Below are 24,834 nucleotides of genomic sequence, written 5' to 3'. Positions count from 1 at the left end.
AGAACTTGTCAAATATTATTATTATGTTTCAGGCTAGTAATTATTGCTTATAAAAATAATTGTTACCCTTTGTGCTATGCATAAAAAATCTTGTCTTAAACATTAGTTTACCAAAAAAATAATAAATAATATATATAGTTTATTTGCGGCACGTTCCAGAGTAAAATATACTCTCAGTATCGCCATGGTGTAAGACCGTCATTCAGAAACCACGCAGTTTCCTTGCAGGGGTAGGCAGAAAGGACGGTCAACCAACAATTAGGTCTTGGCACACACTCCTTGCCTCATTCACATTCATACATCGTCTCACAAATACTCTTCTATTATTCCGACACTTGACATGGCCCGACTCAAGTATTTGGTTTACTTGATCGTGTCATGTCTTCCTCAGGCGTCCCCGACTTTTTCTAAAATTCACCTTCGCGTGAGTTGAAACTTTGCTTGAAATGGCTTTAGCCGTGTTTATTGACCAGATCTGTATTGCCAGGTACTCCCTACCTTTCTCTGTCCCATTTCCTTCGTCTCTCGACTACCTTCACACCCCAATTGAGAATGCCATAGTTTCACTGGCTCTACACGGTAAAAACACGGCTAAACCCATTTCAAGCAACGTTTCAATTCTAAATGGTGATCTTGCATCAGGGTGATACTGGGAGTATCTTCCGCAACGTGCCGCAATAATTCTACATATTATTTTTTATGAATCAATAATTGTAAAATTTTGCAAAACGATCTAATAAAATTTACTTGCGCACGCCGGTATTTGAACCCGTGACCTTCGAATTGCTAGTCGAGAGCCTTACCACTCGACTTTATTGCGAAATTCACAAAAATAAATAGAAAAAAAAACGATTTTAAATTGAACGAAAAAAATATTAAAATTGTCCCGTTGGCGTCATGTATCTTTTATCAGGAGATTTTTCAATGTGGATGAGTGTTTCAGGCGAATAATTATTGCTTGTAAAATAATTGTTACCCTTTGTGCTATGCATAAAAAAATCTTGTCTTAAACATTAGTTTACCAAAAAAAAATAATAATTAATATTTGACAAGTTCTAGTATCTTCACCAAAAAAATGTAGACAATTTGTCTCGACGCCATCTAGTGAGAGAGTTAGCACTTACAATGCCTTTCTCATATAAAATAAAGTTGGTTGTTTTCAGATGAAAAAATGTAACAAGCAGTAATTGTTGAATGAAACACTGGTATATATTGAATTATTTCGCGGATAAGAGATAAGCCGCCATAGCTCAGTGGTCAGAGCTGTCGACCGGAAATCGAAAGGACACGGGTTCAGGTCTCGTTGGCGTCATGTATTATTTTGCATTTTCAAGAAACTCAACACTTACTTTTCGTTTTTTTTGTAACTGATTATAAATGTTTTTTTTTTCAAATAAACTTCCTACTCATTTCTAGAGATAATCACCGTTCGGTGGGCTCAACTAGCCAATGTAAGACGGACTTACTACCTGCAAAGCGCAGTGAACGTATAATCTATCTATCGACTGTACCTAGTGCCGTCACAGCAACTGTCACAGTACTTGATACGTCTTATCAAGGCGTATATAATTTTCCGCTAGTTACAATTTTAAGTCAGTCGCTCGCTAAATCGCAGCCCAAACGGTCGACAAATCGTTGCAGAGCGGTCGAATAATTGCAAATAATACTAAACATTGTCGACACCATCTTGACAACATAACTGTCAGATTCGAATTTAGAACAGTTTTAATTAAATTTGAAAAATAAAACGTAATTTTAAAAGTGACAGTGACACATAAATTAATTTGAATTATTTAATTAAGTGTTAATTTTTTTGTGTCAATTTACTGTGTATAGAAAAATATTTTGTGCATCGAAAAATTTAAAGTGATGTTTTGTGGTCAATTTTGAATTTTATGTTTTTTTTTTTCTTTGCCGCCAAAATGAAGCACGATAATATTTTTTCTAGTAAGTACCTACTTGTGTTTTTGTTTTGTTTAATTTGTTATAGTTTTTAAAATATTGTCGTTACAAGCCAACCCGGCGTTGATCGCGGTTAATCTAGTGTACCTGAAAAATGAGTCTATGTTTTAAGGTGAAATAATATTGTTCTAAAGAATTGAAAAGTTATCTTTTTTTTCACTTGATCGTGCCATGTCTTCCTAGGGTGTCCGCGACTTCCACAATTCACTACTCTATAACACATTGGTAACTTAAAAAAGATTATGTCTAATTTTATTCTACTCCGTATCTCATTTCATTAGTCTTAATCGGGCGTCAACGACTTTCTCTGCCATTTAAGGCAATGCACTACGTCGTGTAATATTTTAAATTGAGCCGCTATCAATAACAACCCTTACGTAGATGGCGATAATGTTTAAATTCCCGCTTAACACCGCCCGCCTGTTTTGATTTATGCAAGAAAAAAACATGGCCAAAAAGTGCCTTTTATTTTATTTTGTGGATGTTCAGGCATAAATATTTAATTTTTTTTCGATCATTTTATAGATAACTTAATTTGCCACATTATACAATAAAATTATAACCGAAAATGGGTTCGTAAGTAGGAGATTCTGAACTTTGAAACAGTTTTCATAGGCCTTATACATTATTTTTTTCTGGGCTTATAAAAAGACTTATCTAAAAAATACTCGATTATTTCAAAGGCCAAGATATATTCTACTCGCAGTATTTAATTAAAGCATCGGAAACATTTCTAGGCGAACAAAATATTCATACCAAAAACACATGATTTTGCATTACTACTTATGGCATCGCCTTAAGCAATCTTAACACTGATAAGAACAAACTTTAAAATCGAAATCAGTTTAGTAGTTGTTGAGTTTATAAGGGACAAACAAACACACATTAATTTTTATTTACATAGATTAGTTTAATTATTTCTTTTATCCTGACAAAGAAAGCATTGTTGAAGAAACCAAAGAAATTATGTCAATTATTTATTTTCATTACATTTCATTTCTTTCCTTGCCTCGTTCACATTCATACATACTCTTCTATTATTCTCCTGACATGATCTGACTCTTTATATTCTTTTTTATAAAAAGAAAGACTCACATTACAGTAAGCGAAAAATGTTGTTTGTGTTGTGATGGAGGACTTAGCCAGCCGAGGAATTGAACACACTACGCCTGGGCTGGACCCAAACCCGATGTCAACTCAATTATCTATCATAATGATATAATTTACGCAGTTCAATTACGTAATATAAAAGTATATTTAATTATTAAATTCAGCAGTTTTATCTGGTTTACGTAAAAACGGGTTACCAACCAAGAAAATAAATAAATTACGGAAAAAATAATTATAATAAAAACACGTTACGCTTTACAAAGCTTGTAAGTAAACATTTTAAAAACTATTATAAATTATCATAAAATTACGTTGAAGCCATTAATTTTGGATTAAAACAGAATTATTTTATTAAACAACTGCTACACTAATGGAATTATGGTACTTTCAAATTTCTTTACTTTAAAAGGTTCGGGCTTGTTGTATTGACAATGTGATATAATATTTTTATGACAGCATTCGTGGCCGAGCGGGCACAAATAAATTTCATTCGATCTATTTGTGTTTTTCACAAATTACTCATTCAAAATGAAATATAATATATACTATTTTGGCGGCATATTCCGGAGTAGAAGTTATTCTCAGTATCATCCTATTTGTGTTATTTCACAAATTAATAATATAAAATAAAATATATACTATATAAATAAAGATTTGAAATTTTAAAATTGGAAATTCATATGTCATACGGCATATATTCTGGTCTACTAATGTGTAATTTCTATCACCTAAGACATTCTAAAAATATAGTACTATAGGATTCATATGACCGGTCAGTGTTTGAGTGGGCATAGCGCTTGGGTCTCACCCGAGCGTCGCGTGTTCGATTCCTCGGCTGGCTAAGTCCTCCATCACAACACAAGCAACATTTTCGGCTTTCTGTGGCGGTAGTAGGAGATTTTCAAACATTGTTGGGTTATTCGTAACCTGGGAATGTTTGTCTTTCTTTTTAAAGTTAAAAAAATTTAAATTAATATGTCTTATACTGATTTATAAATGTGGAAATTCTAACTATACAATTGTAAATGTTCTCCAAAATGCCCTGGAAAGAATCTCAGACTTGTGATGTCCCGAAAGAAACCATTCATCTGTTCTGAATGCAATTACTAATGTTATCCAAATTGAACCTGGTAATAAATTACATCTTTGCGATTCTTTCAAGGATAATGTCACTTCGAATGCAATCAACAATGTTCTCAAAATTTGTTTTGACAGCATCGCCATTCCATTGTAAGAATATTATGTAATAAATACACAATTTGGCTGTTCTGAAACGGGAATCCTTCCCAGTTGGACAGACAAAGGTTCGTATTGTTTGTAATTTATATATATACATATATAAAATAAAATAAATTAATAAATTTGCGGCATGTTCCGGAGTAGAATCATCTCTAAATAGTATAAATAAAGTCGCTATCCGCGTCTGTCTGTTTGTGCGCTTAGTTCTTCTAACCTAGGCAACTGATTTTGATAAAGTTTTCACTATCATTTAGAGAATTTCTTTCTAAACGTTTATATATATAATAAATGCATATTTTATTTATAGAAAGTAGAGAAAAATCGATGTTTTGTAATGAAGTCGTAAAAAATACTTAGTAGCTTACATTGCTAACGCTGGCTAAACCTTATGAGATACATCAAAGTAATATACTACTGAATTGTATATCTTAAAAACACCTACAGAAAAGTCTTTAAAGGTTTATGTCTATCTCCTGAAAATAACTCCCAGCAACGCTGGGCACACGGTCAGCAAGTTCAATTATATACAAAGAAAATAAAGAATTAGCCTTAAGCGTGAAAAAAACCCCAGCAGTGAGTCATACACAATATTAATTCGGAAACCCTTAACTTTAACGACCTTTAGTCAAATTTAAACAATGCAATTAGTAGGGAAACAAAATAACTTAACTTATGGTAATGACCTTCAGTAATTACCGGCAATTTACTCGGAATCTGTAAGGGCGTACGTAATAAAATTGAAAGCAATTTGATTTGTATTATTCGTTACTACATAGAAATAATAACATCAATAGTTCGTCTGTAAGTGACTCACTTCTGTATGATAATGCCTAAAAAATTATTATAAGAAATAATTAGTCGCCAGAAATATCCATGCAAATTGAAAACATCTCCCGAGTAAAAATAAATGCTTCCGACGGGAATTTTACTCGGGAGATATTTTCAATTTGTATGGATATTTCAGGCGACTTATTGTTGTTTATAATAATTTGTTATCCTTTGTGCTATGCATAAAAAACTAGTCTTATAAACATTAGTTTATCATTAAAAAATAATTTATCACTGGATATTAATAACTGATGTTTTTAAAGACATCTACTTCTGATGATTGAATTCTATCACTTACCTACCTGTTGGTGAAACTCATGTACTATCAGCGCACAGAAGCATTTTTCTAAAATTGGACGCTATTATCAAAATTTACAGCAGTTAATATACGAAATAAATGTCGGTAACATCCAATTAGGATTTGGCTTAAGCCCCCGCTTTCCCAATTTCTACCAATTTATAAGATATTTCGTTTTAACTCTAACAAATTAATTCCCATTAAAATTTAAGATAAGCTCAAACGGTAATTATATGAAATTACCTCGACAAAAAAAAATCGCAAAAGTATGATCTGAAAATTTTTCAGAACACTTTTTATTCTGTTATTTAATATGTTATAGGTATAAAAAAATCGCAGTATTTCTTTAAATGCAACTTAAGCATTTGTCGACATATTTTTGCTCTATTTCAAACGAATTAAATATGTACATAATATTTTTTTCCAAAATTAACGCGCTCCCTTCGTATTTACATATATATATCCCTTTCAAACCATCTTTGAACGCTTACTACGGGGCCTTAATGTGATAGCGGGAGGAAGGTCCAATCCTCAGTCAAACCAATTTTTTTTTCAAATACATCAAATTGATGTATTATAGTAAAGAAATAAAATTTACGGATTGATTTTTTTTTTATAAATTGAATAATTATAATACGTATTATTGAATATTAAAAAACAATTAAAACAAAGTTCTTCAAATTAAACTTAGTTAAATAAACTACATATATTTAACTTGATAAAATACATATATCTAGGAAAGATGTTTCACAAAACTGAAATAATAACCGAACTTGAATAGAACCTTCACAGAACTTGAAATTCAAATTTGAAAATTGTTTGAAATTCTCTGAAATAACTACCATAAATAATCTTAATTTTCTTGTATACCTATCTTCCAAATGTAAAAAAAATGGTAAAGCTTGTAGTGTAAGGAGAAAAATTAATATTGTTGATTGCCTAAATGATTCAAATTATTGATAATCCGGTTAAAGACGGGACTGCATAATAATATACAAAAGAAGTTTTCATGCACCTGCGTTTGTCTTAATAATATAATAAGCTGTCGTACCCTTAAATTAAATATACCATTCCTAAGAGAAAGTCCAGTTATATTCAATTTTTCAATTAAGTCCTAAATCCTGTATCTAAATTTCGCCAATAAACAATTAGATAATGTTAATTAAGTGTTAATCTCAAGTGACCTACCAGATAAGTATTGTACTGTATATTTTCTCCATAAATAGTTAAGTAATAACATAGATCACTGTAGAAATGTATTATAAGTTTGTACACCGCCCTTGAGGTGTTTTTGCACAAAAACGGCGCTATACAAGTCATCCAAGTATTATTATTTTATTATTATTAATGACTAAATATTAATACATTGGTATTTTACTAAAAGTTAATCAGGACGCCTGTCAATTCATTCGGGCCTGCAAACCCGTTTTTAATCGAAATACTAGTAATTTTAAGAGATTCTTAGTAAATTAGAAATATTATTTATCAGTAAGTTTTCGGCTTGTCTAAATAGGTGATTAATCTGTCGTACAATAGTTTAAAAAATTAATACATATATTATTAATGTCTCGCTCTATTTTATTAACGCTTTTTAAAATTCCTTGAAAATCTGTTGATCATTTTCTTACGTAATAAAAAAATAAAATAAAAATCCAACAGCTTTGCAATTCTTATAAAGTTCCCATTATTGGTACTTCCGCCTGCAAATTCATTTGCCCACTTTGTGTAAAATAATAATTAATACAGTCCAAACGTCTTTGCTAATTTTTATTTAGACAGTTGTACCATTTCCGCAATTATTTCTTAAAATAGACATAATTAATATTAATGTATTATAACCTACGCATTTCTGCTGTTAATCTAAGTCTCTAAGTGTTGAAACATGAAACAGAAAATAAAAAGGTTAACTTTTACCGACTGGGAACTGAACCTTGGATTTCTGTATTACCGGACAACAAAAGATGACACGATGTCATTAATTTTTATGTAGATATAACTGAAAATTCTAGCTCAGACCCGTGAAAATCACTGGATGTTATGTAAGAATTTATGAACTGCTCAGGCTAAATTGTTTGATTTTCTAACAGCTGTTATCCGCAGAGTAAATTTGTTAGCTTTTTGGAACAGATCATATGGTCTTATAAATAACATTGTCTTTCCCTTACCGTCAAACTTAGAAATATGAACTATCAGTGTTAAATAGAGAAAACACCAAGCTTTATGTGCAAATATAGAAGTTAACTGCAGAATAATTCAAATGTAAACCTATATGAACCCAATTTTCCACCCACAATTTGAGAAAAAATTGTGATTTTTTTACAAATTATATTTATTTAGGAACGACAAAAAGTAAGGTGTCGGTAAAGTTTAAAATGTGTCCTTTTTAGTTTTTAGTGATTTTATTTGGTTCAATGTTTAAACAAACAAAAAACGTAGGATTAACAATTTTTAAAACTTTGATTTAAAAAATTTAATACTTTGAAAATTATAAAGTGTTTTTCTAATGATGACATTTAAAAGGGTATTTCTTAACCTTTCGAAAACAGTTTTTAATTTTCGGATACGTTCATAAATATTCCATATATTTGAATTTTATTTAGAAGCGAAAATACACCCAAATACTCCGACCTTCTGATAGCATATTTTATTTATTTATTTTATATAAATTACAAACAATACAAACAAAATAAACCTTTGTCTGTCCATCTGGGAAGGATTCCCGTTTAAGGACAGCCAAATTGTGTATTTAGTACATAATATTCTTACAATGGAATGGCGATGCTGTCAAAACAAATTTTGAGAACGCTGTTGATTGCATTCGAAGTGATAGGATGATCTTTATCCTTGAAAGAATCGCAAAGATGTAATTTATTACCAGGTTCAATTTGGATAACATTAGTAATTGCATTCAGAACAGATGAATGGTTTCTTTCGGGACATCACAAGTCTGAGATTCTTTCCAGGGCCTTTTGGAGAACATTTACAATTGTATAGTTAGAATTTCCACATTTATAAATCAGTATAAGACATATGAATCCAATAGTAATTTTTTTTTTAGAATTTCTTAGGTGATAGAAATTACACATTATACTAGACCAGAATATATGCCGTATGGCATATGAATTTCCAATTTTAAAATTTCTAATCTTTATTTATTAAATCACTAGTCATTATTATACAGTAATCGAAATAAAATCGATTTTATGAAATGTAACGCAAAACAAAATTTTAAGCATTACGCAAGAATATTTTACATTTATAATAATAATACGCTAATTTATATAGCGTCGTTTTCGTGAACAATCACCTCAAGGGCGCTGTACAAATATATTTCTTAAATAATTTAGGCTAGAACTACTAACTTAAAACTAGTGACTTACATCTAAGACGTATATCTAGTGACTACTGTCTTACGACTAAGGTCTATCCTATAACTATCTTAGTGGCATATATATTTACATATGTAGAAACTTACATCTAAAATTAACATTAACAATCTAATTTTACTAGCGCCAGAAGAAGGAATTTCTATAATATTAGGGTGCAAAATGCGCCCAATGAATAAGCTGGATATATATCTTAAATGAATGAAGTGAATGAATGAAATTAATCGTCGATCTTTAACACATTTAAATGATTCATCTGCCAACAATTAAACCGATTGACGTGTTATGTTCCCACTGATATTGTCCATTGTCCATTGGTAGGCAAGTCAATAGCGTTTTGACATCAAAAGTAGTTTAACGGAACTTACTTACCCATTCACCAACAACCAAAATTAGTACGTTTAAATTTTATAAGTAAATGATTATTCTGTTTATTTCTGTCTGTTGGTTTAGGTTAGGTTAGGATAGCCTAGGTTACATCTATGAATTCCGCTTTCAGTGCGGGTTCCTCGACAAGAATAATGTTAGCAAATCGGAAGTAATTGGTATCATGCATTACAGCGGGCACTTCCGTTTTACTTCAGTACAGTGCAAGTTACTCGCGTTCCTCGTAACTTGAACTTGCAAAGGAAGCTGCTATAATTTAAGGACAAGGTCGGGAAAGTCGGGGCCTCTTGTCGTGAAATCGAGGGATATTATTGTTAAACAAGAAGAAAATCAGATGAATTTCACATGGTCTAAATTAAATTACATCTACTTGAATTAAATTACATCTACTGGAATTAAATTACATCTACTGTGCTACGTGAATTTCATATTGGAAACAAAACAATGTTAGGTTAGGTTAGATTTTTTAAAACTTTATAACTTCTCTGAATTTTGACTGTATTTATAATTTGACTAGCGCAGACCTATACAAAATCACGGGATATTATATTTGTGAAGCTTTTTTTCCACACACAGGAGGTCCTGAGGAAAATAGTTTCCCTCAAGACCTTTGTCATATCTGGGAATGCTGCGTGGAGGGTCTCTTTTAGAGGAGAGGAATGAGCGACTGTGGGTCTTGAAGAGACTGTTGTAGGACGGAGGAAACACAGAAGCTGGCAAATCGTTCCACAGCCGAGCTGTTGAACTGTGAAAGTATTTATATAAAAAAATATCTTTCGAATGAACATTATGAACACCTTTAGTAAACATGAAAAATTACGACATCTGTCAAAAATTTAAACGAAAGAAATACCCAATTGAATTTTGTTTGATGCAATGTGCCTTGTTACGCTACCTCCTTCTTTAGCCAACAGTGCGGACAATGTACATCATCAGGGCAGTAGTTTAATTAAACATCTGCCCCGATGGTGGGCACTGTAATGCTGTCCTAAACTTTAGCTAAAGAAGGAGGTGCGTAACACGGCATAATACCCCAAAAATAAATCATTATAATACTTTTGGCCTTGAAAATCTCAAATCACATAAAAAAATACCCAGTTTAAATATAGAATTATATTAATTAAATAATCTTGGTAACTACTTTATCGCTTGTCTGATTCGTCCCAATAGTCAGTTCCAATTTTCAAAATCAAAATAAAAATCCCTAAACACAACACTGAAATTATCATAAATTCAAAACGTTTGAAAATGTTACACAATTCAAGATGAAAATTGTTAGCTGAAAACATTCGTGGTTTACCTATGTTTTCATGACGCCAGAGCTTACCATTATTTAAATGCATCTATTTGAATTTCACTATTGTTTTCGGTAATGAATGAATTGCGATCAAGCTGAAATTCGACAGGTAGAAACGTTGTCGATGACTATGCATTCTTTTAACTTTTGGTGGCAATCACGTACACACGGGGACATAGCATTGTTCTGAATTCGGATGACATTACAGCAATTAATACTCAAAATAAATGTCGGTTCTAAGCGATCAGCATTTGACGAGGTTAGTAGAGATGTCGATTAAATTCCTGGGTAGGAAGGTTCAAATCTCAGTCAAACTATTTAAAAAAAGATTTAAAAGACATTTAAAGATGTGCGTCGTGTAATATTTTGAATCGAGCCGCTATCAATAACAACCCTTACGTAGATGGCGAAAAGGCTTAAATTCCCGCTTCACACCATCCACCTGTTTTGATTTATGAAGAAAAAAACATGGCCAAGAAGTGCCTTTTATTTTATTTTGTGGATGTTCAGGCACAAATATTTAAATGTTTTTAGATCATTTTATAAAGAACTTAATTTGCCACATTATACAATAAAACCATAACCGAAAATGGGTTTGTAAGAAGGAGATTTTGAACTTTAAAGCAGTTTTCATAGACCTATACATTATTTTTTCTGGGCTTATAAAAAGACTTATCTAAAAAATACTCGATTATTTCAAAGGCCAAGATGTATTCTACTCGCAGTATTTAATTAAAGCATCTGAAACATTTCTACGCGACCATAATTTCAAACCAAAAACACATGATTTTAAATTACTACGTATTGCATCGCCTTAAAAAAGAACTGTGTTTTTTTACTGCGAAACAACTAGTTGATAAGTTGATAAATAATGCAAAGAAAAATGTTTAAAAAAACGTTTGGTAGCTAGCTATCTATGGCTACCAGTATGTATATTATATATTCAAGTGTTTTTTTGTAAATATTTATATAATCTTTAGAATTATAAACACCCGCACGAATTTACTTTAAAATGTCAATAATTCAAAACTCTAAAAAAATTAGACTACAGCTTGACAATTGCAATGGAAACGCAGTGTTTTTTCGTTATTCAAAATATATTCCTAGGACTTGGTAATTTATTTTAATTTTGTGTTTTTTTTATAGTATAGGTACAGCCAGTGTACATACAATTCCTAGAATAGTTATATGTATCTATACCGATTTGAAAAATAAATCTGATGCCAATTACCCACACTGTAGGAATAATTTTAAGAATATGACCACTAATACTAAATTACCGTTTTTAAGTTTGTTATATCTAGTTAAGCGCACTTGAAGTGAAATGACACTAAACTGCGCTATATAAATGCCATGTTTAATTTATATGGGTTAAATCTTCCCCACAGGAAAAACTAAACTCTTCCACACACTTTTCCACAAATGATCATCTAGTCAATCCACATTAAATAAGCATAATAAATACAAAACAACACAAGAACAACACGTAAACTCACCAGAGATCAAATGGGAAAATAATTCACCGACTCCAGATAATTTCATATCAGAGGGTTCGGCTCCGCAGAACTTCTAATTGGACCTATAAATCCTACTGATCCCTCAATATAAATATTTAAAAAATCTTTCATAATCCTACATGTATTTAAAATGACTGATTTTTGCATTTCTATGTATAAATTATTTGACAGATCTAATACACCTAAATTTTGAATGAGAGAGCTAGGTATAATGCCAGTAGCCGAAATAACAAATGGTAATATTTTTATGGTCTGAGAATGAACTAACAGGTTTCCTGTTTTAACTTTTAGTAAATTACGAATATATTATCATGATGTCGGAACACGTGTTCCTGAAAATCCGAATATATTTGCATTACAACGAAAATTCTTAGTATCATCATCTTGATGTATTATCAAGGCAAATCGATCCATTTACGTTGTGAGAAATACCTGGCTATTCAGATTTGGTCACCAAACACGGCTAAAGCCAATTTAAGGCGATGCCATACGTAGTAATGCAAAATCATGTGTTTTTGGTTTCAAAATTTGGTCGCCTAGAAATGTTTCAGATACTTTAATTAAATACTGCGAGTAGAATACATCTTGACCTTTGAAATAATCGAGTATTTTTTTTATATACTTAAGTCTTTTTATTAGCCTAGAAAAAAAATAATGTATAGGCCTATGAAAACTGCTTTAAGGTTCATAATCTCCTTCTTACGAACCCATTTTCGGTTATAATTTTATTGTATAATGTGGCAAATTAAGTTATTTATAAAATGATCGGAAAAAATTAAATATTTATGCTTGAACATCCACAAAATAAAATAAAAGGCACTTTTTGGCCATGTTTTTTTTTGCATAAATCAAAACAGTCGGATGGTGTTAAGCGGGAATTTAAACCTTATCGCCACCTACGCAAGGGTTGTTATTGATAGCAGCTCAATTTAAAATATTACACAACGTAGTGCATCGCCTTAAACGAAGCTTCTATCGTTGTTTTAAGATTTTTTTCTCATAATATAAAGTACTCCCGTTTGTTCCCATCTCCTCGATAATACATATGTGCATCTTGTGATTGGCTTCATTGGTAAATAAGCGGTTAACTGCGGTCACGTCGATTATGACCGTGCAATTAGCCGGGTACCTACACACTAGACATCCCAGTTAATAATATATTACTTCCTACATGCCATCACAGCGAATCCACGTGACGTGTACTATAGTGAGATCCATCGTGAACCATTGCATGCACATCTTTCTATGATTAGAACCGTAGGCACTAGATTCTCTATGTTTGGACTTTTTGAAAGACATAATCAGAAATTAAGAATTTAAATGATGCTCTAAGGCGAAGCTTAATACTAAATCACTATTTTGATAAATCTTTATAACGAATCGATGTACATTATGAATACCAAAAAATATGCTTTAGATAAATGGAAGGTTTTCCTATCGCTTCGCTTGAGCAGAACACAAATAAAAAAATAAATTACTCAATAAAAAATATAAATGTAAACTACAAAAAAAAAAATCTCAATAGAAATGTATGAACGCGTAAAGGAAACAATTTTAAAAAAATAAAGTATTATAGCTAAGATTATCTGTGACAGTTTCACTTGATTAACTTTCTTATAAAGTTATTTACAAAATAGATATCCAGTTTTGTGCTTGAAATCGAACGATTCTAGACTCCGTTTTTCAAGCGATTTTAATGCCTATTACCTACATTCGTGGCAATATAAGGCATACCAAGAATATATACATTTACTGCTTGTAGCGTCCTCTTAAATGGCTTTAGACGTGATTGGTGGCCAGGTCTGAATCGCCTGGTAAGTTCCAACCTTCCACTTCTTCGTCTCTCTCCTTTCAGCCTGATAGCATACCAAATAATAGTATTTTCACTCTTGTATTGACTAAACAATTAAGAAAGAAATAACGATTAGTGTTATTAGTATTAATATAATTCATCTGAAGTAATAAATAAATTAATGAATGAAGTGGAAATTAACCTGACATCCGATCCAGCTGAATCTCGTCAGATTGACTCGTTGTCGATGTCAATGCATTCTTCAAACATTGGTGGCACTCACATACACACGCACACACACGCAATTTTCTGAAATTGTATGACATTATATTTATTAAATTAAAAAATTACCGTAGTTAATATACGAAATAAATGTCCGTACTTTCAAATTAGACTTTGAGTTATATGCTTTCAGTCGCATCTATGATTTAAAACAAGGACCACAGCCTTTCCGGGGCTTCGCTCTACCACTGAGCTAATCCGACCCTATTCATATTTTACTATATCATACTTCAACTATGAAATATTAACATTATATTTATTTTCTCAATTCCTGAAACTTCTTTCTGATCTTGAATGCTTCAATATTAAAATTTAAGATGTTACCAAAAAGTTATCCGCCTCTGTCTGTTTGTGCGATTAGTTCTTCTAAACTACGCAACTGATTTTGATATGGTTTTCACTATCATTTAGAGAATTTCTTCCGGAACGTTTATCTACAGGGTTTTCCAATAAGAGGTGTTATTTTGATATTCAATCGTAAAAGATCAATGGTTTCGTTGCTTGTGTGGCACGTAGCGCCGTCTTGTTGAAAGTAAACGTCGTCCAGATCAATACCATCCAATTCCGGCCATAAAAAATCATTAATCATCTCTCGATAGCGATCCATTCTCCGTAACTGTTGCTCCAGCCTCATTTTCGAAAAAGTAAGGTCCAATGACTCTGCCGGACCATAAACCGCACCAAACAGTCACACGTTGAGGATAGAGAGGCTTTTCAACAATAACTCTTGGGTTTTCCGAGCCCCAGATGCGACAATTTTGCTTGTTGACGAAGCCACCGATGTGGAAATGGGCCTCATCACTCAGGATGATTTGCATTTAATTTACTCAAGTGAATTTTAATAATTTCAATGCGTTGTTGAAACGTGTATCGTTCCATTTTTATTAATGGCGTAGTTTTTACTTGTCAAATGTAAAAAAATGACAACTTCAATAGTAACATCTACCGAAATAGCGGGCTATTCAAAATAACACCTCTTATTGGAAAACCCTGTTTATAATATATGCATATTATATTTATAGAAAGTAGAGAAAATCAATGTTTTGTAATCAAGTCGTAAAAAATATTTATGTACGCTTACATTGTTGCTAACACTGGTTAAACAAGGACAGGATATGAGAAACATCAAAATAATGTAGTACGGAATTGTATTTCTTTAGAGGCCAAAAAAAAAATTATATTTGTCTATCTCGTAATGATAATCCCCAGCATCGCCGGGTACACCTCAGCTAGTTCCACTGTAAAAATATTGAATTAGATTCATCAATTGTTTATGCAGATGTCCGCCATTTTACTTTGTTGTACGATATTTGGCCAACAGTGACCGCTTGCAAAACGCTGCAAGGGTTTCGGGTGATTGCATTCTATGGAGAGTTATCCAATATCGAATACTGACTGGCGTAATCGAAAAAACGACACGCTTTGATCTACTACCGGGCGTTCCGAAACTAATTTAATAACTTAAATTAAACAAAAATAGATAATATCATGGAGGAAAGAAGAGAGAGGAAGGTGGTCGTGTGAACATTTTAAAATTTATTTATTAATAAAATACATGTTTTTTTAATAGACATTGACAAGTGTTTTCCTCCTTCATATAATCCGGGCCTCTTGAAGACCCGCATTAATAAAGCCCTTCCTACAGCACGTACTTAATAGTATTTTTTGTGCCATGTTACTCGGTTGTGTGTTTTTTTTTATAAATTCCCCTTATCCTATAATGCTATGTTTTATGATTGATTGGCAGAAGGAAAATTTCTGATTTAATTAAAATGATAAATATAATTATCTAAATAGTGTAAAATAAAGTCGCTATCCGTTTGTGGCTTAGTTCTTTTAAACTACGCAATGGATTTTGATAAGGTTTTCAATCTCGTTTAGAGAATTCCTTTCAAAAGGTTTATATATAATACGTACATATTTATTTATATAGAAAGTAATTAAAAGTCGATGTTTTGTAATGAAGACTTAAAAACATTATTGCTGGCTAAACCTTTTGAGTACGTCAGCTAGTTATTTAGTATTTTAGCTAGTTATTTAGTATTTAGTTATTTTCAGTTCATGTAGTGCAATACATTAAACGTTTTCACACATTTGAATTCGATACGTATAAATAAAATAGTTCAACCTTGAAATAATTTAATAGCGTTCTAGTAATTAGCTGGTCTAATGACTAAATCTTATAACTATATTATGTAACAGAGCGAAAAATAGCCGTTCTTCCAACAAAAGTAGTCTTTCTTCCCACAAAAATACCACTCTCTTCCAATAAAAATAGCTTTTCTTCTAACAAAAATGGTCTTTCTTCCAGCAAAAATACACTCTCTTCCGATAAAAATAGCCTTTCTTCTAACAAAAATGGTCTTTCTTCCAACAAAAAAACCACTCTCTTCCAATAAAAATAGTCTATCTTCCAATAAAAATCGTATTTCTTCCAAAAAAATACCACTCTCTTCCAATTAAAATAGACTCTCTTCTAATAAAAATAGCATTTCTTCTAACAAAAATGGTCTTTCTTCCAACAAAAATACACTCTCTTCCAATAATATGCATGTGTCATATTCGGGCGTTTGTTTCTTGTGCGGCTTTAATTTAATATTTCAAGGTTTAAATATGTACGGAAAACCCTGTGTTCTTGAAAAAGAAATGTGATGAAAGGTTCAGTTTTTCAATAGCAATTACGTACGGACTCGGAATTGGTAGAATTACCGAAACGTTATCTAAAGTAGGTCGGAGTTTGGTTGGAGTTTTACAATCAATTGGCCTTCTCGAATCTTCTCTACAATAATAGTAACTTTATACCTGATTTAATGCAGACCTTTTCTCTGAACTATCCCTTCCTGTTACATGGATTCGTATTATTAACAGGACTACTTGATTTCAATACCTTAAAATCCCACCGAAGATCATTGGCCGAAACATTTAAACACTTTAGGTAAGCGTTTGTTCAACTCTGAAACTATATGTTATCCACCTATTTTGAAGACAAATTGAAACAAATCATTGATCGAAATAGGTAAATGTATTAAAGTTACGCTAACAGAACTGCATTTTTTCGTTTTAATTGCGATGTAAATCTTAGATCTTCAATTGAATCTTTGATTTAATTATTATTTGAAGAGAATTTGATGGCCGATTCTAATAGTAACCTTATTGATTTAAGGGTGGTCCGTGTCTTGATCCCCCGATATTTGATACCTCAATAGTGATCGCCATACATTTGATCCCCCAACGGTTGATCCCAAGCGTTTTTTATAAGTTCCCCACATCCTATAATGCCATATTGTATGTTTGATTGGTAGAAGACAAATATCTGATTTAATTAAAATAATAAATTAGATTATTTATTGGATGATAGATCTCCCTGACGTGTGTCTTCTCTGCATAAATTACCAGTGTGTAAGTACAATAGAAATTAATAATCCTCTGGGGGATCAAGTGTCCGAGGGGTCAACTGTCGGGGGATCAGTCTTCAGTCCTACCCGTCCTGCTCTAATACTTTTCTAATACTTTAATACACTGAACCACCAACGTAAACATTATTATTTATTTAGGACATACACCTGAAATCATTCACGCTTTCTGCCACGCGCGGATCATGCCATAAATTAAAAAAAAACGATTAATATTATTCGCTTGTCTATGATAATTGAGAATAATCCACTGTTATCTCTGATATTGTGATTGTAAAGTAGCTCTAAAAGTACCACCGTCGCGTCGCTTGTAAAACAAAAAAATCGACAGGCGTAATAAAAAGATATCATTCGGTTTAAGATAGTACTGAGATATGTATGTACTGAAGGTGCTGTGATTGGTATTTTATCAAATTTTATAATGTTTTTATTAGCTATTTGCTTGCGTCGTGATATGATCATGATATGCGTCACAGATGACACATGGAATTTGTTTTGTCTTGATGGTGAAGTTCTTGAGTATTTCGTGTCTAGGATTGATGAAACATCTAAGCAAGTCCAAATTCGTAGTATGAACTTATAGTTCCCGTAAGCACTTAGGCCATGGGCCTAATCTACAATCTCCCACTTATCCTCACTCTTTTAAAAGTAACAGGCCCCTTTCATAAAGTTCCTAATCGTTATTGGATATGGCTATGTCTTCTGGTTCCACAATGTGTCTTCCCGGGTATTTGAGCCTTGTTCCCAACAGAGCGGGACATTGGCACTAAAGGTGGAGTCTCTTCATCGTCTTAAAATTTCCTGGATCTATTGGTGTTTTTCACTCCTGTTGTCCTACCAGTTAAACTGTGCAATATGCTCAAGAATGGTGAACACTTATAGCAAGTGAATTTGTGTATTTGGGAAGTATGTTAATGAAAGACAGAAAGTCTGTAAAGGACGTTGGAAGAAAGATGAATGCACGGAAATTCGTTAATGAAGGACTGAACGCGTTAGTCACCAATGATAAGTCATGGGATGAATAGAAGAGTTCAATCCTTGATCGCACTGCCTCTTTCAGTTCCACAACGATTGCCTATTTTAATGATACTGTACTAATTGTTTTACTAACTTAATGGTTGATCAATTGACTTATCGCGTTTATTTGTTTGTTGCAGGAATGGTCGGCAAGTCGGAGCAGAGTAAAGATAGTCCTATCGACGAGAAGCCCACCCCCCTGCCGGCAGATAGAGTGGGCCCGAAGGAGATATACATCATCAACGGTGAGTGCCTTCGTAAATTGTCAACAACCATCATCCATCAACCAACAACCATTATCAATCCTCACCCGACAACCACCATTAATCAACCAACTTCGTCCATCACCTTCTGTTTCTTGGACCTCCTCTACGATCATTGGAGATCGGGAGCTATCCGTGTCCTTCGAGATATTTTTGTTTTACCACGGTGTACCCAGTCCATTAATTTCCCGTAACAGAGGGTTATTTTTATCCCAAACAGAAAGACTCTCGAGTCACGCTTGATTTTGTTTACCTGTGTTGAGCTAGTCACTTTCAAGTTAAATAATCTTATCAATGGAAGGCTTGTTGGGAAGATTCCTTTCGTTGAAGGAGACTAGATTATTATTATCATTTTAGTCTTAGGACGGGTTGTTTCGGAGAATTTGAACAATTCATCAAATTTCAACGTTCATTTTCGGGTTCTGTGAAAGACTTATTCAAGTTCTGTTTTTATATCATTGTAGGCTAGTTGCTTGACAAAACTGAAATAAAAACAGAACTTGAAAAAATCTTTCACAGAACTTGAAAATGAACTTTGAAATTTGATGAATTGTTCAGATTCTCCGAAACAACCCGTCCTTAATCAGACATAATTCGGTCACGTCGAAACACCAAATTCTACATTCTTAACTTATTGGAATGAACTCTCTTAATCTTTCTTACTGCTTCAAAGCGCTCCGAATCCTCGTCTTTCCTCGCCCTTTGGGCATTTTTATCGATTTTCGGGGGATTCAAACATTAAACTATCATGCGTTGTACTTAAAGTTGCGTAAAAATGTGTTGATGCATACGAAAAATGGCCATTAATGTGCTAAAAAAACAGTGGTGGAGACAAAACAGGGCCCTGGGGAACGCCAGAATTGATAGAAGAGGTGTGGTTCCATCTATTTGCCTTTGGTTCAAATGTTTGAACCAACCTCTCCCAAAAATTTAATTTAATTGCATAATGTACACATCTGCCCTGAGGATTTGAAACGAGTTCTGTTTTGGCAGTTGAAAGGTCCCCTTTAAATGCAGAAAGGGACATCTATCATGTCGTTAAGCTTGTTAGCTTTTTACGAACTGTTAAAAAACTGAATTGCACACAGAATCGGCGTTTTTAGCGGACCTTTCAAACATCAAAAAACAAAATGGCGCTAAATGGCTATTTGATGACAACGTTACGTTTAAATTTCTGTGAAACAACTATAGACAAAAAAGTACATATAGAAGAAGAAAAAGAGTGGACTATACAAAGTGTTTCATTTTCATATAGTTTTTTTTTAAATAACTTCCAAATGGCATTATTCTAGATGCAGTTTATTATGTTAAGAATTACTGCATTAATTTGTGTATATACTGACAGTTGTGTCAATACTGTGTGGACTCTTAATAATTACCTGTGCTTTGGAGATTTTGCAGTAATTATTCATTTTAATGTATTTCCTTGTCTGGCAATTACCTCTAAATGTGCAAAAAACAACCATTATTAATACGTTATCATTTTTAAGCGTAGAAATATCCAACATAATGATTTTTTAGACGTTTAAAATCGCAAAATTTTGGATGTAAAATAAAATTGCCGTTTATTATCCAACGAACGCATAATTTGAGGTTAGATATAGTTGAAGTCGACAGCAATGCCCGGGCTTTACGCAACGTTTTTTAGAAATCAGATGTAGACAGTAATTTTCTTCTTATTGTGAACGCCAAGTGTGCGAAATTTGATCAAAAATATTTAATTTCTGCTTTAAGGGATGGTAAAAGGTTGGGGGTGTGGTTTTTCGGAATATCACGTAGACAGTAACAATAAAACTGTAGATTTGTATAAAAAATAAAGCCACAGACATCCTTCTTTCTTTATTATGCATATAGAAGATTACTTCACACATATAATAAAATGAAAATAATGTTTAAAATATAATAATGATATATCTTTACTGTAAGAAATTTTTAACTATAACTATAAAAACATGTTAAGTGTGCAGTGTATATTTGCTTACACATTAGGTAAGTAAATAAAATAGATGATAATCAATATACAAGATTATAAAAGTAAGTGTACAAGTGGAACGAAATATTCAATTCAATTCAGTTTATTCATTTTAAAAACATTACAATATTGATAATTTTAATGTTTATATCAACAATACCAGTAATAATAGAGTTTGCCTTTTAAAAGCAGCTTCATTGATGCTAAAAATGTCGATATCTGAATTGATTCTGTTCAACAGCAATATTGCTCTCCCCACAGGCATAACCATTGGCAAGTTAGTCCTGCAGGCTGGGAGATAGCACCCGGCGTTTCTCTCTACTTTCTATAAATATAATATGCATGTATTATATATATAAACCTTTCGGAAGAAATTCTCTAAATGATAGTGAAAACCATACCAAAATCCGTTGTGTAGTTTAGAAGAACTTAAAGCACAAGCAGAGAGACGCGGAAGCGACATTATTTTAGTATAATAGAGAAGATGTTGCTACGATAAAAGAGACAACTTCCGTGTTTGGTGACCATATCTAGTGACTAAACCTTCGTCTACCTCATCTCCATCCCTTCTCCACCCCCTTCAGCCCAAAAATATACCCCAATTAGGGATGCGATTGTCACTAAAAAAATAAAAAAAACATTTTTTAACGAGGCTGGTAGACTCGCAGTTGTAGTACCTTATGTACAACAATTTAGAAGAAAATTTCCATGTTTTACGTCTAATTAAGTATATGCTTTGTAAGAAATAACACAGTTTATTTTATTATCAGCTGATGTTTTGTGACAATAATTAATGCCACGGAAGCATTGTGTTTGAGTGCAATTTATTTTTTTTATAAATGCAATCTTTCCTTAGCGACAATCTTCAGTCTTTTTAAATTGCTGAATTAAATACCCAGCGCAATATGGAAAATAATTATACCCTAATCGTCACTTTGGTTAGACAAGGTTCTGACTGACATTTAGGACGAACATAACCTTTGAATTAGAAGTGGAAAAGAGTATTAAAAAAGTTAGTAATGGGCCAGAGTTCTAATATCAGACACTTTTAATTTTCATTTATTTTGACAAGGTTCTAACTTTTCTTTGAATCTTGTTCAGCTGCCGTTTAATCCCTAACTGAGAGTTTGAAACAAAATTTATTTGGATTCATCGTACCTATTTGACATTATTTTATCGTTTTAGTGCCCAGAAACTTTATTTGAAATAAATTCAGAGGAATCGCAAGAAAAAATGGAAAATATTATTGCTAATGAAATTAATCCGGTTAATTCGTCAGATGAGGATTATATGAATGTTATTCTCTTGGAAAAATAACTAATCTTAATACAAATGAAAAAAGTTCTTTATATAATACTTTTGTAATAACTGTTTTCAGCTGAGTTTGCAAAACGTCTTAAGTGATCACACGCCATAATATGCCATTATTGACGAATTATTGCAGAATACGATTTTTTAATCATTTCTTATGGGATTAACAGTAAAATATAGGTGAATTCATTGGGTATATAGCACTCTATAATCAGTTTATATGTCTCCGTATTAAAATTCAGAGGAATAATTTTTTTTTAAATGAGGGCGAGAAAGTCCCTGACTTCTGCTACCATCCACATTAGCGTCATATACACTCCTTTCTTCGCTCATTCGCTCCACATGCCCAAACCATCTAAGCGTCCCTTTCTTAATCTTACTCATTACGCTCACATCAGCCTTGCACCTTGCAGCCTGGATCTTTTCATCTCTCACACGATCATAATTGGTTTTACCGCACATACACGAACATACTCACTTCCATACATCGGGGTAGGTACCAGCACTCCATTGTGGACTTTGTTGTGTTTATCCATATTACCATATTTATCCTTATTACCATATTTATCCTTATACTAATGTTTATCCTTATTCCTTTGATAGTAGATCAGTTTCTTTAATAATGTTCACCAGGATTGTTATTGGGTGTTTTCAACTACCTGGCTACGTGAGCCTTCTTACTGTGGGTTTTTCGTGCACACATCAAAGGGTATTGATGCCGACCCACCAACGTTGGCCCAGCGTGTACTAGGGGCTTAAAATATTAGGTTGGTATTCATTTTATAAAATTTTAATGTTAATTCCTATCTGTTTTGTGCATTATATATTTTTATAATCAAAACTGTACATTGTGTCACAATAGGACCATAGATTAATGTCCCAAATGCGCAAAGTCTGCAAGACTACTGCGTTTAGATGTGATTGAGAGACCCCTACCTATTTTGGAACTCCAATAGCTTTATTTTCAAATATCTGTAAATTTGAATAATATACAGATATTATAAAAGTTCGCTTATCTTGTGGGATATTATGTAATTTGGAATTGATGTTCCGAAACTCACAAATGGCGTTGAACTGTCACTTTAACGATTTAGAACAATCGTCATCTTATTGATAATAATAATCTGTCAAAAGCAACAAATACCTAGTACTAACAACTATTACTAGTGGTATCTTTTCATAAAATCTACATTTAATATCTTACGTATATAAGTGCTTAGCTTATTGTTGTGAGGTTGGATTATTGAATGTTATTTCGCAACTTCAACAATTGACTAAGTAAGCATCATGAAGATAAATAAGCACAAACATATCAATAAGATAAACAATTTTCAAAACGGGTTCAAATTCCGGCGTGCGCAAGTAAATTTTATTTGCTGAATTTGTGTCATTCAATTTATTCATTTTAAATAAAATGTTACGCGCTCCAGAGCGGAAGATACTATTTTTATTGCCCTGGTGCAACACATCCATTCAGAATTGAAACGTTGCTTGAAATGGCTTTAGCTGTGTTTGGTGACCAGGTCCGACTGAGCCAGGTGTTCTCCCGCCTTCCTCTTCCTCATCTCCTTCCCCTCCCCAACACCCTCAGCCACACAACATACTCCAATTGGGAATGCCATAGTCTCACCGGCTCCAGGCGGTTGCGATCAGTTGGGACTCTTGTGCGGTATTCACATGAGAAAAATTCAAATGAGAAGAAGAAAGTATAAAACTTCCTAAAATTTGAGTTAGGTTAGCATAATTTTTATTTATTTATTTAATACATGTTACATTGTTTTGAAATTTACATAAAGTAGATATAATGAATCACCATACTAGGCGGCTGCCTGTTTCATGGTGACCAATTGAGTGTAATTACTTTGTATGAAATATGAAATCTAGTGTAAACATATTAAATTAGTAACTATAGATGAAGCTAAAATTTTGGAAAAATTGTTATAAAAAGTAGAAGATAGAAATTAGAAAGGAGAAAGAAGTAAATTAGCATTAGATTGTAAAAATGTACATAATTATATATATAATTTTTAAAATGTGTGCATGCAAGCACACATGTGTATATAGCAGCAGACATACCTATATACATATAACAACACATGTATACATACACCCATATGACGCATCCTCACGCATATAAACAATATACAGGGTGTCCGGAAACTCGTAGTACAAGCGGGAAACTGGTGAATCTACATCACATTTGGAGTCGATTTTGTAGTATATTTTTTTTTTATTTGAGCTTTCGTTATCGAGTAAATCGAGTTTGAAGTTGATTTTTTTTTTTTTTTTTAATCAAATTCTTATAAATTATTACTGAAGATCAAAGTACGCAACTAATTAAAACTATTTGAAAGTAAAACAAATGAAGAAACTCGGATTTGAAGCATTATTTTGAAATCACCCTTCATTTAACCCGGTGTAATCATAAAATATTTCTGCTCTGCAGGGTTAAAACATCTGTTATTCAACCCTAAAAACCAGAAAAAACTTTAACCCTAAAATAGCCGAAAAATATTTTTTTTTGGTTTTTTTTTTTTTTTGAAAATGCTCAAATCAAAAAACTTTATGTTTTTTTGGGTTCCCCATGTGGTGTAGATTCTCCAGTTTCCCGCTTGTACTACGAGTTTCCGGACACCGTGTATACACCTCTATCTGAGTACTTGGAATAGGCTACTAACACTATAACAATCATACATCAAAAAATCCCCGAGCGCTTTCCTGAAACTGTCGTATTTGGCTATTGATTTTATTTCTAACGTT

At 32.6% G+C, this 24,834-nt stretch overlaps 1 protein-coding gene across 1 annotated transcript in view; it reads left to right on the top strand.

Moving 5' to 3' along the window:
- The first annotated feature begins 1,784 nt into the window (after positions 1-1,784).
- Positions 1,785-24,834, top strand: part of LOC149409949 (solute carrier family 41 member 1-like) — a 91,103-nt gene continuing 68,053 nt past the window's right edge. Inside the window, exons 1-2 of the mRNA XM_089649108.1 lie at positions 1,785-1,947; positions 18,669-18,773. Coding sequence (XP_089505234.1) covers positions 1,896-1,947; positions 18,669-18,773 — 157 coding nt within the window. The 5' untranslated portion in view covers positions 1,785-1,895. The remainder of the gene's footprint in view (positions 1,948-18,668; positions 18,774-24,834) is intronic.

This window comes from Hesperophylax consimilis, chromosome 29 (genome assembly GCF_061612785.1).
Source record: "Hesperophylax consimilis isolate HC1 chromosome 29, BYU_Hcon_1.0, whole genome shotgun sequence".
In the NCBI taxonomy this organism is placed as follows: Eukaryota; Metazoa; Arthropoda; class Insecta; order Trichoptera; family Limnephilidae; genus Hesperophylax; species Hesperophylax consimilis.
This window is presented reverse-complemented; position numbering and strand designations above follow the sequence as displayed.